Source organism: Gekko japonicus, unplaced genomic scaffold (assembly GCF_001447785.1).
Source record: "Gekko japonicus isolate JY-2015 unplaced genomic scaffold, Gekko_japonicus_V1.1 scaffold110, whole genome shotgun sequence".
NCBI classification, from domain to species: Eukaryota; Metazoa; Chordata; class Lepidosauria; order Squamata; family Gekkonidae; genus Gekko; species Gekko japonicus.
Window position 1 is genome coordinate 978,527 of NW_015173675.1, and position 17,355 is coordinate 995,881.

The 17,355-nt window shown below is 39.5% G+C and overlaps 1 protein-coding gene across 2 annotated transcripts in view; it reads left to right on the plus strand.

Moving 5' to 3' along the window:
• ANAPC10 (anaphase promoting complex subunit 10) overlaps positions 1–17,355 on the plus strand; it is a 49,920-nt gene that overhangs the window by 26,353 nt on the left and 6,212 nt on the right. For both annotated transcript variants that reach the window (XM_015422928.1, XM_015422929.1), the window contains exons 5-6: positions 15,088–15,314; positions 16,221–16,321. In XM_015422928.1, the coding sequence (XP_015278414.1) occupies positions 15,088–15,314; positions 16,221–16,275 (282 nt within the window). In that variant the 3' untranslated portion in view covers positions 16,276–16,321. The remainder of the gene's footprint in view (positions 1–15,087; positions 15,315–16,220; positions 16,322–17,355) is intronic.

Genomic DNA, 17,355 nt, shown 5'->3' on the forward strand with positions numbered 1-17,355 from the left:
TAATGGAGTATTGATCTGGGCCCCTGTGTTTTTTGAGTTAGAGGCACCAAATTTTCAGCATAGGAGGCCCAGTTCTATGAGCCCCAAAAGAAGGTGCCCCCATCCTCCTCTATATGGAGGGAAAGCATTTTAAAGGAACATGGTCTTTTTAAATGCAACAGCAGCTCACCCAGAACTTGCTTTGGCGTTCCCTCTCCCAGAACCTCCCTCCCCTCTCCCGGAGCCTCCTGGTAAGTCCCCCACCTGCTTGTCGGCCTCACCTGGCAACCCTACTGACTTGGTATATTCATTTACATTATTTACAGCCTGCCTTTCTTGGTGAGAATCAAGGCAGATTACAGGATAAAGTGGTAAAATCAGACATAGGACAACCAATGAAATAGCACTGGTCTCTAATTCTGTAATTCCTAGTCCTAAAAATAGGCTATCTAAGGCAAGATATGTTATAAACAATGCAGAGAATGGATCACAAGGTATAAGACAATGCAGTAAAAGCAAAGTGATAGCTACTGTAACAGTTGTTGGCAACTGCACTCATATTCTATTATAAAGGAGCCCTTTATAAAAGTAATGTTCTGATCACTCCAAAAATTGTTGTGAGGGCCATATTGAAGCTATGTGACATCATGGGGCAATGCTCTTAGGTGAGCCATAAGGGTTTTGCCTGTAACTTAAGTGCTTTGAGCTGTGTACCTGTGACCTAAACTAATATGCATTATTTTTTTAAAAAAAATCTTTGTTGTACCTTTCTGTAAACAGCATGCTTAAGGTGGCTTCTACATGTGAGAGATACAGTACCGTGTAATAATAAAAACAGAAAATCCCTAAAAACTGCAACACCAAAAGAAACCCCACAACATATTTTTTCAAAAAAATAAAAACCAGAAACCCATTAAGGTTTATGGGTGAGCTGCCCAAAATTGTAATGTCGAATTTCAAATGTGGAAGGGCTAGGTGCATTCTGTTTATTTTTCTTTTTACAAGCACTGCTACTGAACACTTGATCCCTTGAAAATTTTCAGTGCTCAACAGGAATGATTCCTCCCTTCAAAAAAGGGGTGGGTGGGTGGGTGGGTTGCATAGCACTAGCTGGAGTAGTGTTTGTGTTACAGTCAGTGAGCATAATCCAGTGGGGAAGCTCTCCTGTGCAAGCCTTCTACAACTCCTGTTCACTTCTCAGGGGCTTGCTTGAAAGAGTTTCCTGGTGGGTTTATAATCTCGGATGATGTAGTACGAGTATTAAGTTTCAGCTCAATTGCTACACAGGTTGAGAGGCTATCGTCTTGCTGGTGCTCGTGATGAGAATTATGAGCAGCCAGTGGTCTCCTATCTATGAGGAGCACTTTGTTTTGGGTTCTGAATGTGCTCAGTCAGACAGTTCGCTGAGCTATTGGGCAGAATGACCAATAGGTCGCTAGACTAATTGACCCTGTCACTTTATAATAGAAACACTTGCAAACAAAAAATATTTCTGCCAACAAAATTGCAAGTGAAAAAATTCCATAAGAAATTTGAGTATCTCCAGTAGTATTCAGTCATCAGAGAGGCTTAGAAGATCATTTCCTGGATGTGTACATACCAAATGTGTGAGCGAGATTAGTTGTTCCAGTGTATTAAAAAATTGACTGAAGTTTTTCTACTGAGAACTGTATTTTCAAATAGTTGTAGAGTTAGGTATATTAGGTAGCTAATATACCCCTGTCCCATTTCCTTATTTGTCATGTTGCTCGCCTTTATTGTCTGTTTTTCTGATGCAAAGTCAAGAATGTTTGGCTGATGACAATACTGTTGTAATGAGGGTGGAGTGTGTTTGTCATTCTGTAGGGATGGCTGATTCTTGAGCCAATATTCAGAGCAGTATATCTGGGTGTTCAAGAGCATGTCACCATGAGTATCTTAGTACTGTGCACTAGTGGAAAGCAATTCCAGTAAAGGGACTTCTTGTATGCTTAAGTTTTTGAACTATCATCATGATCCCCTTTTAAATTTGGTTACCATGGTGATCAAGGTATCATCTTTTGAATTTTTTTTAAAACCCATCATGTTTCTTCTGCCAGGAAAGAAGTGTCCACAAAAGCATTCTCTAGTACATGATTTTGTCTGTTTAAATAATGTTAAGTGTCCCATGGAAAGAAACTGCTTTGGTTTGGAAAAGTAAAGTGAGACACAACTATTTTTAAGTAAATCAAATATAGCAATAAAAATAGAAATAAGTTCCAAGAAACTTGGGAGATGACATGCTTGGGTTTGTTATATGCCACAGAGAAGTGATCATTTGTTTCCTTTTAAAAAGCAAAATTGCACCTGATATCTGAAATGATAGTTTAGTTGACTGGAAAGCTAGCTTACAGATGGTGGCTTTAAAAAAAAAAAAAAGTCTCTTAGATTTGTAATGAGGGGGAAATGATGGTATGTTTCACCTAAAGTAAGAGAGACAATGTGTAATAAGGGATTTTGTGGTTTTACAGCTCAGTGCATGTGTTTGAAAGCTGTTCTCTCAGCGTCGTGGGTGGCAGGTTATGCTACCATATAACGTATTGTAGTTGGCTCTCCACACTTGTCAGGGTTAGCGTTCAACCATTCGGAAAATTTTCCCATTGTTCTAGCATGTGAACCAAGACTAGCGTTGAATTCCCAATAACTTGGTGGGGGGAGGAGGGGAGAAACAGTTTAATTAGAAAGTTTGAGATTTGATTACTTTTGTTGTTGTCTTGAATGTATTTTATATCATTCAAACCCTTAATCTGTGAACACAATCTGTTTACAGTTGCAAAGCTGAAAAAGCAAATGTAATGCCATTGGGCAACCCCTTCGGCAGTCTTAGAGCTATTTTGTATACTCTACTCTGCTTTTCTTCAGCATTGGCTCTCCATTTCCATCTTAAACATGTTTGCTTTAGATGGACCATAGCTTTTGGCAGCTTTTGCATTTTTAGCAAATAATACTGTTTCTAGCAAGAGTTGCAAGCAAAAAAAAACTTTGTGTGAGGTCCTTGTAAACTGAACCTTGGGAACGTTATGTTTCAGTATTTTCTCCTTTGTGCTTCTTCCCTATTCGTGTCATGGTTATAAATTATATAGTTTGAAATGAAGAATTAAAAACATTCTATTTTGTGATTCTTTTTAAAAAAATTAGAAGGGGTGCCGATCTCTCTCTCTCTCTTTGTGCCTGGCTTTATTTTCTTTTTACCTGTTGTTTTCAAGGCTGGCACACAGTGAAATAAGTAGTTATGGCATTGAAACTCCATTGTGCCAGGGCTTAATCCAATAAAAACAGAATTACCGCCTGCTGAGTTGTATGCCGTGTGCTTGTGTGAACATCAATGTCTGCCGTTCACACAATTTTTCCTTCAAAGTTTTCTCTTTGGAATATTGGAGAGTGTACTGAGAGGCTTTTTTTGGCCCTTGGGCTTTAAAGGTTGTAGTGAATATTGTTCAGTTTGCTTTGGTAGGCTCACTAAATGTATTTCACAGATGATCATTACTACATCAAAAAAAGGAAGGAAACCGAGAGAGATGAGGGGTTTGAATTAAGTAAATAACTATTGCGTCAAGGGGGGGGGGAAGCCAGATGCTCCTCTATTCTGTATTTGTTTTTTCTGACTTGAAAGGAGAAAAATTGAAGGAGTGTGTGCGCGTGTGTGTACGTATGCGTGTGGTAATGGGGGAAATGATAGATTTTAAATATTGACACATAACAGTTGCAGATATTAGTCATTTCATTTTAGACAACGTGTACCTTGGCTGGGTGATACTTTTAAACCAACACGATGGCACTCTGCACTGCAACTCATACTCAGACCTGGCGTTAGAATGGTCTGTGTGATCAGCGATATTTCACTTTTGATCAGATTGAATGTACTGATCGTTTCCAATGGATTATATGGCAAACTTAATTTAAAATGTTGAATTAATGCTTTTTTCCTCCCCGTGTAATTTGTGTGTGTGTGTGTGTGTGTGTATGTTTCAGCTTCTCATTAGAGATGCTGGTATATGCTATCAGTTAGCAAATGTTCTGTCAGTTTCAGCCTTAAATAAAACTGTAAACAGAAAAAGAACTTGTATCAGATAGTCAAAGGTATCATACAGAATGTGAAAGAAATGTTATGTGAGTATTGTTTCTTCAGTGACCTACATCCTTTGGCTGGTATTGGTGAAATAACTGCCTTCCCAGCCTGCTAGTTCAAAAACAGGTCTGCAGAAACCAAACTGACATTTTGAAAGCCATTGATGAAGAGCTCATGTCCAGTCCATGGTATTAGACCTGCCGAAGGCAAAGTGGACACGGGACAAGGTTCTCTTTGGTGTTGTCTTTTTTAGACCTCAGTAGAAGCTGGAAGCAAATACCTGTTGGCTTACATCCAGTATAAAATGCCCTACATGTGAGATGGGAACAAGTGTATCCCTCAAGGGTTTTCTAATTGGGTGCCTTTCCCAATTCATGGAAGCTACTTATTCAAACTCCACAGTTGGTGAGTTTTAGCAAAACCTCATCCTAGCATCATAGTATGCTGCTTGCTTGGTATGTATTCCCACACTGGTGTACGTCCTAAAGATTATAATAAGAGCAGTGGCCTTACCTCAGTGGTGTATTCTGATTACTGTATTAACATGGGGTTAGAAGCATGCATGTTGCAAACAATACAGATACAAGACAAATAATATAAAGTATCGGGTGGAGTGGCCCCTTGATCTGCTCATCTGTAGCAGTCTTGATGTACTGCTCAATTGTACAGATGCAAAAGTACTTTATTATGAATGCTTTTTTTGTACTTGCTCATTTTATTCATATTCAGGAAATCTGTCTAGACATAACAAACAATTCTGAAAGTAAATTATGAAGTTTCTTTTTGCACTTAATCTGTTTCCATTATATATGATAATAACAGGACAAATGGAATTAGCAGAGATTGGAAGTGAAATGAATTTATTTTCCATTAGTCTTGCAGGCCATAATGTGGAAAAATGTTGCAGAACAAATTGCTAGGAAATAACTAATTTCTTCTTAGCCTTTTGTCCTTAACTTTTGTTGTTGTTGCCTGGGTTAGAGCATAACAAAACACCTTGGGTTGAAGAACTATATCGCAGATGAGCTTATTCACATATTAGAAAGCCCTTTGGGCTGTCATGAGGACTTTGGATCATATGTGTGCTGGGAGTTTTGTGCTTCCCAGGTGTGCATGGGTGTGATTCATATTGGAACCATGGGAGCACATGTGGAGAAGGGGCATCAGGCTTCCACATCATTTTGTTGTTCACTATTCACCATATGGGGGAACTTACATGAGATGATGGCTACAGATCAGATTTCCTCTCCCTGGGGCAATTTCAGATTAGGAGAATGGTGTATGAGAGGAAATGAAACCCTGTCTTTATGCATCCTGATCAATGCTCCCTTTAAAATATGGAGTCCCTTGAGCAAAAATTCTACTTTGTGAGCTACTGGCATGAAAATTGTGAGCAAGGAATTTGGCTACTGCATAAATAATTTTGCTCTGGAGCCCTCCTTCCTGAGCTAAAACAAAAATGTGTGAACCAGAGGCTAAAAAACTGTGAGCTAGCTCACACTAACTCAACTTAGAGGGAACACTGGTCCTGATCTTAATCAGACTTGGATATCCCTGGGGAGCATGGAACTCCAGTGCACATGTGACCCAAATTCCTTGTGGTGGCAGTGAGCACTTTGTAATACGTGACTCGATCCAAAAGCATCTCAGATCATTAGACAAGCATATAGCTATGGCACAGCTCAATCTTATGCATGTTTAATGAAAAGGTAGCTCCATTCAGTTCAGTTGATTTACTCTCTAGTCGTAAGGGTTCATTGAATTGCAGCATCATAAATGTGCCCAGTGACTTGTATTAATATAGCCAGTGATATAAATTGTGGTTTGTTTACCTGGGTGAAGCTAGACCAGCAAATTTGTCTTGGTATGCTACCTGTTAATTATAAGAACTCAAGAAAGGATTCATGTTTTCTGGGGAAGAAAACCTGCAATCGCTCAACTGTTTGTTTAGAGAATTATCTTGTCTGTAGGGAAGAGTTTGTGTAATCCTTGGCTGAAAGAGCATAAAATCACTAGACTGGACATGTTGTCATTTTTGAACCAGTCCAATAGGATGATCTATATACACATCATCTGCTAAGAAAAGAAATTAAATCACTGCATGAGATATTGTCTAAGGTTTAATCAATTGTTTTTCATGTTTTTGCCTATTGTGTATGCTTGAGACCCTTCTTGAGCTGTTGCATTTGGAAATATGTGACACTTCAAAATAGACCTCACTTGTACTGTTTGATATTGTTGCTAAAATTTCCAGAGATGTACTCTGTAGCTTTTTTATAAGGCCTCTGAAGTATACCATTCATTGTTTATTATTTTGAGTACCTTACAGTTGAATTACGGTGCATAAATTATTACAGTTTAAGTTGGTTTTTGTCAGTCCCACAGGCTAATTGTTCTAGCATAGCAGTTCCATAGCAGGCAGGTATATCTCTTAAATGGAAACAAATGTGGAATAAGCTTTTCAGCTGTATCACTGAAGTTAGGTTTGGGTGCTGGGTTGAAGGTTGCTCTTGTGCTGAGTTGTATAAAATATTTGCATAGACAACCAACCAGATCTGAGCAGAAGAAGACATGGCAGAGAAAGAAACAAATGGCTGAACTCTGATTATGCAAGCAAACAAAAAAAATTGCTTGTCTTTGGCAAATACTGAGTTTATGAATACTGAGTTTATCAGATAAATAACAAAGCATCCATACCGTGGAATTTTGGATGGGACTAAAATGCCACATAGACCAACCTGTGCATCAGAACACCTTGTCTGCAGCCTTTCAAAGCACCAGAATAAAAGAACAGGAGCATCCAGAGCAAAGAGCTTGAGGTGACTTGTCTTCTATCACCGGCTCACGATTTCAGCTAATCCAGTGCCTTGGACTTGCATCATCGAACAGTGGGAATGACCCAAGCAGCTATTAGTATGTTAAATCTTTATTTAGTAAGCGTGCATCTGATGTATTGGCACTTTCCAGCTCTCCCATTGAAGAAGAAGAGATTGGATCTATACCCCACCCTTCACTTGGAGTCTCAGAGCAGCTTACAAACTCCTTTCCCTTCCCCACCCCTCCCCACAACAGACACCCTGTGAGGTAAGTAGGGCTGAGAGAGCTCTTTCAAGAACAGCTCTGACAGAACTATGGCTTGCCCAAGGTCATCCAGCAGCTGCAAGTGGAGGAGTGGGGAATCATACTCCGCTGAATAGAGTGCCATAGAGTCCCCCCTCCAAATTAATGATTTTCTCCTGAGGAAATATTGCTGCCAATATCCAGGTGAGGGCTAGAGATCACTCAGAATTAATACTGCTCTCCAGATGGCAGAAATCAGTTCCCCTGAAGAAAATGGCTGCTTTGCAGGGTGGACTCTGTGTCATTATACCCTGCTGAGGTTGTTGCCCTCCTGCTTGGGTCCCCACTGTAGAGAAAGACTGTACTTTTCCTAGGTAGAGGCTGCAGGAAGGGGGAGAGAGATGGAAAGCTGAAGTCAGAGGGGCAGATAAAGGTAGGTTGATTGGTTGGCTGGAAAGGAGATAGGTTTGCCAACTCCAGGTTGGGAAATTCCTGGGGATTCAAGAAGTGGAGCCTGGAAACGGTGGGGCTTGAGAATGCATGGGACCTCAGACAGGTACACTGCCATAGACTCCACACTCCAAACCAGCCATTTCCTCCTAGGGAACCATTGTTGCCAATCTCCAAGTGAGGGCTGGATATCACTCAGAATTACAACTGCTCTTCAGATGGTAGAGATCAGTTTCCCTGGAGAAAATGGTGGACGCTGTGTCATTATACCCTGCTGAGGTCACCACAGCAAATTGATGCTGAGTACCCAAGGCTAGGGCACCTGCCCAGAGCCTCTTTCTAGAATGCATTGTATTTATTTCCACAACAGGCCTTATTCCTAGTCCGTTAATATTTCAAAACCTGGTTTCGTTATTTTCAATATTGTATGTGAAAGAGAAGCTTGTTAACAGATTACTTACCAAACCAATGAGCAAGGAAATGATGTCCAAGCTGTTTAAGGATACTAAAGCTGGGCATTACTGATTTTATATGGCACTATGACAGTTCTTTCCTTCTTAATGAAGAATAAATTGTAAGAACCCAGGTAAACCATTTTGTAAATGTTATGCTCAGATATATTTGATCATAATGGGAAGGGGCTATGGCTCAGCAGTAGAGCATCTATTTGGCATGCTGAAGATCCTTGGAATATCTGGTTAAAAGGAACTGGAAGTAGGTGATGAGAAAAACCTCTGCATAAAATCCTGGAGAGCCACTACCAGTCTTAGACAATACTGATCCTGATGGACTGCTGGTCTGATTCAGTATAAGGTAGCTTCATGTGTGTGTAGTGTTTCAAATTTTGATAGCAGGTAATTTTACAAGTATTCTCAAGGATGTGGGAGAGACTTTCTAGTTGAGTCAGAAGGCATGGATTAGGACTGTTTGAAGGCTGTGGTCCTTGTAAGGTAAGATGCTTTATTTGATTTTGGTAATACCAAAATACATTTTGGTACTACCAAAAGCAAATAAAGCATCTTACCTTACAAGGACCACAGCCTTCAAACAGTCCTAATTTTGGTAATACCTTATGTATCTTTACAGAGCAGACTGTCAGCATCAGATACTTGTTTGAATTACGTACCTTGTCTGCTCTCATGACACTTAATCTTTATTTGTGGGAGCCTAAAAATATTTGTTAAGGAGATAAATCTTTAGAGCTGCAAAGCTATTCTGTGTGCAGTGTGTGTTTGTTATTAGCTAGCAACATGGTTCCTTTGTAAAACTGCCCCACTCCCGTATGCACTACAGTTGTGTTTATTAACAGAAAATCTGCTGCAGGACTAGCCCTAGTAAATGATAAATCAAATTAAGCATTGTGTAAGTTGTGATGCATTTTAGTGAACTTTCTCTTTTATCGATCATGAGCATGTGCATGAGTGAGACATCACATATAGCTTAGCTTTGTTTGTTGGCAGCACTTAGCTTGTTTGTTTGCAGTGGTTCCCACTGCTGAACTGGGAAGCATTTCCTGATTCATGGTCTGACACTCCAGTCCTTGCCTCTTGCTTTACCTTTTCATACCTCTGTTGCCTGGCACCTGTTATGTTTAATATCGACCATATTTGTTTGCCATTATGTTTTCTTACACTGGTAATTACTCTATCAAATTTGTTTTTAATGTCTTCAGCAATTTGGCTTCAATATCTCAGGGCTGTTTCATGCATGCCAATTTTCCCTACCTGAGCAATGTACAGTTGCTTCCAGTTACAGGTATACCTGCCATACATAGTCAAGCATTTTTTTTACACCTGGTGTCCCACATTTTTATCTTAAACCCATTTACGAAACAGATTTGAAATAAAAGACTACTGTTATAAACCTTCCGTGGAGTGTGTCTCTAGCTCTTGTCGTCATTTTTCTCTTGGTGGTCTTTTCTTTTTCTGCACAATTCCTTCTTCAGAAATGGCTGTTGAAATATATCCTTCATATCTGGCATTTATTTGGAGCTGGACTGGCTTCCTGTAGGCTCTTTGGGAATGTCTGTTTTAGCTGCTTGAGTGAATAGAAAGCTCTTCTGACCTAATGGACTGAACCAAGCCATGTCTTGACCATTTACAGGAGGTGACGGATGGTGGCCACACAGTCACCTCCCTAGGTGGTCGTTGCTTCACCAGGGCATCTGAGCCTGCTTTTCACAGTAAATTCTTTGACTGAACTTACTTCTGCGTTTCTTGTAAAGTTTCTCTTGTGGTGTCCCTCCTTTTGACTCACTTGGAATTTCTGAAGTTTCTCTTGGATATACTTCACTTTCTAGCTGGAACTGGTGCATCATTGCTATTAACTTGTTCTCTTCCTTCCTAAGTGAAGAGATGGCAGGCACCCAAAATCTGCTACTTCATGTGTTGACAGTTCCAGTTCAGGAATTGCATAGCAGCCTGTTGAAGCCCAGTCCTTGTAGTTACGTTGTGGTGCATGGGAATCATGGTGGGAGTTATAAAAGTTAGAAGAAGGCATTCTTTCTTTTACCATTCATGAAGAATTGCATGTGTAGCATCAAGGAAGTGCAGCAAAGCAGGAAAGGGCATTTCAGTCTGATATCTGCATGACTTAGTGCACTGGTAAATAAGACGAAATTATGGTCCTCAAAAATTAGATTAAGGAGGGGTATATTTTATTTCAGTTTATGATGATGATCCAAGATTAGCAGTCAAGAATATCAGCAATACATAATACACATTGGGTGGGTAAAATAGATATTCTGTTTAGAAAATATACAATTAATAGTAATAATAAAATTATTAAAATACTTGCCTGTCTTCTTCTGCCTTGTTGAACATGCCAGAGTGCTGAATCTTGCTACCTCAAGGGTAGTTTCATTAAAAAACAATAATATTGGATTTGAAAACAAAAGTCAACTGGAAAGTGTGTTTTAAAATTCATGCTGCATGTATTCTGTAATAAAAACTGCAGTGGTAAGAAAAAGTGAACAGAAGGTTGCAACAGAAGCAAGTTAGGGTGGGAGGCTGGCTGCACTGAAGGAAAGAGGTACTGCAAGCTGAAAGGCATGGTAGGCTGTTGAAGAAAATCTGACTTCTACAAAGCATTGCAGGAGCTGTTCAAGTTGGAGGACTTGGAGCTATTGAAGGTATAAGACCTCTTGGGCCTAGGATAGCCCAGTTGCAGAATTATCACATTAGTATTAAATTCAGCAGTCTCTTCTGTTGAATTTTCAGATGCAAGCCAGTTCTTTGGGATACCAAAGCTGTCCTAAAACCATTCCAGAAGGCATATCAGAAAGAATAAAAGTGCATGATCTCAGCATAGCAGGGGTTGAGGACCTGATTGTAGTGGATGCAATTCCCCCACATTCCGGTTTTTCTGATGATGATTTGAGAAATATGTGACTTACCATCTCTGCATTCGTAGAATTTTCTCATTCTTTGCAAGTGAAGCCAGTGTATTGGAGCAGAAATGAGGAAGGACTGTACATGTTACACACTGCACATGTGTTTTCCCCAGATGTTATCTGGGAAATGCATGGGAAAACATTGGTTGGCTGATGCCACACATTTCTTCTTAACATGTAGCTGAGCCCTATGTGTGATTGTTACCAGTATGGCTGTTGGAATCAAGTGACTATTTTTATCCCTGACCTGAATAGCCCAGAGTAGCCTGATCTGATTGGATCTCAGAAGCTAAGCAGGGTTGGCTCTGGGTAGTATTTGGATGGGAGACCACCAGGGAAACCCAGGGTCATGAGTCACAACACAGAGGCAAGTAATGACAAACCACCTCTGAATGTCTCTTGCCTTGACAATTTTGTGGGGTCACCATGAGTCAGCTGCAACTTGATGCCGCTACCAATAATTATTTTTAGAAAAGGAGTCTGATTCTTCACTCACTTCTTCATTAAGCAAAGACTTGTATAAACTGAGCAAGGGCCAGTGTTCTGTCCTGAATCTTGGAGGGAAAGGATGGAGCTAAGAATAAGCTGGGTTTTAACAGTGGAGAGTACCCCAGAAAAATATGCATTGAAGTTTATTTCAAAGTTTAAGGGGAACACTAGCATGAAATAATCATTCATGACATCCAGTGTTGCTTAAGTGCTAGGTTTGGTGTCTCTAGCTACTTGTCGAGGTACCATTAATAGCATCATAATAGATTAATTGAATTAACATTTTGAATATAAGAGTATAAATGAGGGTCTGCAGTAACACTGGTGGATAGCCTGATCTCAAAACAGGGTGGAGGAGACATTCTCAGTGGAAAATAATATGCAATCACAGGATGTATGTGGGGTGTTTTTTTGGCCCTCCGGAGGGGATTTTTTTATTACATTTTTATAAAGACTACAAACTACAACAGAAATAGGGAAGGGGACTACATTAAGGGATAAAGAAAAGATACCCACTACTATCTAAAAACCCAAGAGAGGAGATCATCTAATTAGTTTAGCACACATTATCTTTCAATCACGCTAATCCCATTATGAACTGATTCAACTATAGTATTATCTTTTTCATATCTTAACTATCACTGTTAACCCGAAAGACCCCTAAGCATCTAGTATCAAAAGGGAAAAAAAAGTTTTTCAAAGGCACAATTCAGAGTCCTTCAGCCTTCATTTCCCCTTGCCCAGTCTCTTCCGCAGTTTATAAGGGGCGGTTGCCCCTTTCTCTGATAGAGAGTCATCTCCGGAAGACCCCAAGTCCAGCTCGCAGCTGGACTTACTGTGCATCCCTTCTTTTTCTTCCTCCTCTGGCTCTCCCATCTGGACTCTCAAAAATTTATGTGCTTTCTGAACAGAGTCAATCTTTTCCTTTTTATCCTTGATTTTGAAGATCACACCTTCTGGTGTTGGCTATCTGCATCCAATTGTGTTTGTCTGGAGAAAAATAATTAAATCTTTGTACTTCTTTCTCCTTTGTCTTATTTCAAATGGAATGTCTTTTAGGATTCTGATAGCATTATCTCCAACTTTCAAAGGAGCTCCAGATGCCGCTTTCAAGATTGCATCCCTCACACATCTCTTCGAGAATCTTATCACTATTTCCCCAGGAAGATTGTTTTCTTTATATAGTTGGTCCTCAGACCTCGTTTAAGCTCTGTTTCTTTCGCTCGACCTCCTGCACTTGCCCCAGTCAGCGTTGCTTGGTTCCATTCGGTCTCATAGCATGAAGAACCTTCGGGACGGAGAGGCGCCTCAATTCCCCGGCATCGCGCCGGTGAAGAGGCAAGCCCTCGAGAGTCCCATGCCCAGAGCCCCTTCAGCTGGGTCTCGGGGGGGGGTGATGATCCTGTGCACCCCCTCCTTCGGCCAGAGCATAGCTTCACCCCCAGGAGGTCCGGGAGGTGCGACTGCTCAGCGCGCCGCCATAAACCAGAAACACAGGATGTATGTTTTTGATATTTTCTCCCATTACTGTATGACTGCTATTCAGAAATCACTGACCTTGTTTTCTGAGTGAATGGATTTCAGAGAATAGCTATTATCTCAGCTGTTTGTAGTGACAGAAAACAATCTAGTAGAAGCAATTTTGAACATGTTTATGTATATGTTAGTTCCATTAGACATGTATGGAAGTTTGTCTGGCTAGGAGACCACCTGGGAACCCTGTGCAAGTTGTTCTGAGCACTGTGAAGGAAGAGCAGTTATAAAATAATGGCCATATTTGTACTTATACTTCTGTTCTGGATGACATACTTAATATCTCTCTTAAAGCCTATGGATGTTAATTATGAAAAAGCTGATACAGATCGTGAAAGGAATCATTTTGTGTGATAAATGTTAATGCTGGATTACAGTTCTCTGCGGTAATTGTGGACCCTTAGAAATGAAACCAGTGATGCAATTGGTTTTAAATGGAACACTTGAATTGGTGTTTATTGCTCACATTCTGCAGTCTGACAGTAAAGGCTGCTGAGACAACTTAATAGCTATAATATCTGAGAATATATATACTTTGCAATAAATGAGGTGATTCGGCTTATTACTCTATAGCGAATTTTGTAGCACAGACAATTAAAATAGCTATGCATATTTAAATACAGAGGGGACTTATTTAAATCAAATTTCCATCTACTAACTCATTTATTCAGTGAACAATGGTATGCACGTTGGTTGCTATTACAGTTAAAACATATCTCTTTGCAATCCAGTAGATCTTTTATGCTATCCAGAAGCATAATCCAAAACATCTCATGATGCGGGACTCATGTTCTTTATACTGCTGAATTTATATTTTCTTAGGGGAGTGGTTATGAAATTAAGGATTTCTGTGTGGCTCTATACATATGTAATCATATGAAATATGATCAGACACTAGAAGATTTCTGCTCAGATCTTTCCAGAACCAATGACTGGTGGTAGTTGGGCAGAATAGTGTTTTTCCATGCAGTGAAAGTAAGCATCTATGCTGTTTGGTGGAATTTAAAAGTGCAATCTTCGGTGAGTTATTACAGTTTAAGCCAATTAATTTCACTTGGCTGAGATTAGAGTAACTGATTTTAGGATTACACTGTATATATTCAAAATTTGCACAATAATTAATGTAATGCATGACCCATTGATCAAATCATATACTTTTTTCTTTATTTTGTTAGTAAAAACCAGCTTTCCTGTATAAAAGTGTTTGATAGTGTTAAGTGGTTTAGTGTTGAGAGATTATGGGTGTAGATTTAATGCAGTGTATCTCAAACATTTGAGGTAGGACTTGCTTTTAAACTTTTTAAAACCTACCTGTGAAGAAATTCTACGTTACTTTCATCTCCTCAGCATAAAAGGCAAGACATTTCATACCAGTTAGTACTAAGCAATCATATTTTATTTTTCATTAGTATTTATAAATATATAGAATTACTGAGCAACAGGCTGTATATCATGGGCATTTCACTTACTATGAAGAAGAAAACCAGAATTTTGTCAACGAGTTCCTTCTCCCAGCTCACCCTGTGACCAATGCTGCCTCTAAGCTGTGGAGTCTTATGAGCAAAAATTGTGAGCTACTGGCATTAAAACTGTGAGTGAGCGATTTGGCTGCTGCAGAAATTAGTTTGCTCTAGAGCCATCCTTCCTGAGCGAAGACAAAAATGTGTGAGCTGGATGCTAAAACACTGTGAGCTAAACTCACTCTAACTCAGCTTAGAGGGAACACTGCCTGTGACCCACCTGTGAGAGTGGAGCATCCCACTTTCATGTCCATATTTTGAGCACCATTGACTTAATGTGTCTGTGTTACATTCAAATATAACTTTAAATGAAATTATTTTAAAGGAATTCTTGACAGATTAAAAATAACATTTTAAAGTTAAAAATTTTATTATTGTCAGTGATTATCTTAATTTGATACAATATCAAATTCTGCCCTGCATAATAAAAAAATCAAATAATTACTGATACCTGAATTTTTACCTTTGCTTTACTTCTCAGCCTACTTTCTGTTGTACCAAGTTCTGTTATTAGGTACTCATGTAAGTGATTGAGTAGATCGGTTTCAATTGATGTTTCTTTTCTCTCTTCCCCCCAGCAACTTGAATTAGTCGAACCAAGTGGTTGGATTCATGTTCCCTTAACAGATACTCACAAGAAACCAATTCGCACTTTTATGATACAGATTGCTGTTTTAGCTAATCATCAAAATGGAAGGGACACTCATATGCGACAAATTAAGGTTTATACACCAGTGGAAGAAAGTTCTATTGGTAAATTTCCTAGATGCACCACAATTGATTTCATGATGTATCGGTCAATCAGGTAAACAACAGACAATTTTATATTTATGCTATTGTATTTTTTGTAATTTTTTCGAATAAAGGCTGAAAATATGCATGTTATGCTGTGTAGTGACTTTGTAGTTTGACAAGTGTAATTTACTGCTACATAAACAAAAACATTTACAAAAAAGAACTTCCATAATATACAGGGCTATCAAGGGCTATTTCTAGAGATGTACAATTCAAAAATGTTTTAATTCTGTACTGGAAAGTTGGGAAGGGCATAATTATAACTTCCATTAAACATTGGAGCATTGTTATTGTTGCAGAAAGTTGGGTGCCAGGGTGTGCTTCTTTGACCCCTCTCCCTGCTCCACCTGCAGAGGCAACAGAGCATCCACATTGCAATTTCCCCCACTATTTTGCTTGAATCAGTCCCCTATGACTGCCATTTCCCCCCTCCTCAATGCCACTGGAGGCCTTTTTTGGCTTTCTTAAAGCTGGTAATGTTAAAAGACCTCCTGTGGCGTGGAATGGTGCTAATGTGGGTGCAACCTGTAAAATAGTGCACATTCCCATTTTCAGGGCATGTAAACTACAATCTTTCCTAAAAGGTTGTATCAAATCTAGTTTGGGAAGGGTCACAGGAAAATGGGAAAACCTGGATAGTGTATGCTTAAAAAATTCATTTTCTAGTTTGAATGCTAAACTGGAACAAAACCTCCATGTGGAAGAAAAAAAGGCCAGTATTGTCTACTCTGACAGGCAGTAGCTCTGCAGGGTCTTAGACAAAGGTCTTTCACACAGCCTGCTACTTGATGCTTTAAACTATACTGTAGATTTGATATGGGGCCTTCTACGTGCAAAGCGGATGCTTTGCCCCCTTCCTTACACTCTTTGCAAGACACAAGGCAAATCTACTGGCACTGATAGCTACACTTTACAGGGACAATTCAAGTTGGGCATCTTCTGGAGACCGAAGACCAGCAAAGGACCAATAAATCCAACAAAGCCACCATTCTAACTTTGCCTGGCATATCCAAGAAGGTCAGTGGGAACACAAAGGTCTAGTGAATTGATAATTCTCATCTCTTTTGGGTTGAGGGTCTCCTCAGGGTATCTTGCCTACAAGCCTCCCAAATCCCAGAGCTATTACTTGTACACCCACTTTCGTAAACAGGATTATTCATACCTCAACCCCCAGATCAGTCTAAACATTTTATGCAAGTAAGATTGGGATAATATAAATCTTTGCATGAAGGCTAAAAGACCTAGCTCAGTTCTGATGGATCACTGAAGTCCTAATTCAAGAAATTCTCAGTGTGCTTTAAGAAAGTATAAATAATCTTTGGATGCAGACTATGCCCTTATTCTGGTGTCTGACCCTGATGTTTCTGTTCCTAGATGACTTAAAAATGACATTTGGGACATTTTTCTGGCTATTCTATCCATTGAGGAAAACTGGGAAAAAATAGGTTTGGGTTGTGTCTCTACTTAGCGCTGTTTTATTAACTGCCTTTACATTGGCAGCAGTACCAGTTTAAATATTTGGGTGTCTGGATTTCCAGACGCATACAGATAATGGCAAGGAGAATCTGGATCTAATTTATTCATTCACTTTTGATTTAGGCATGTGGAAACTCCAATTTTATCAGTACAAGCGCAAGTAAATGTGCCTTACTCGATTTGTGTGGTCACTATTATTGTCCGCTTAATATTCAGTCATGACTCTCAGATGAAGATAACTTTTCTAAATTATAATTACCTACTCAGAATGGATGATTCCAGATTTATGGTTTTACTATGTGGTTTTCCTCATCTTTTGGGTTAGAAAGTGAATGAGAAATTTTAAAAGACAGGTCTATATATTTGTTGTTCTGTCGCACAGTCGAGTCCAACTGTTCGTGACCCCATGGACCACATCATGCCAGGCTCTCCTGTCTTCCATCGTGCCCTGAAGTTTGCTTAATTTCATGTTCGTTGCATCGATAAAACTGTCTAACCATCTCATCCTTTGCCATCCCCTTCTTTGAACTTCAATCTTTCCCAGCATCAGGTGCCGGCGTAATCTGCGGGGGGGG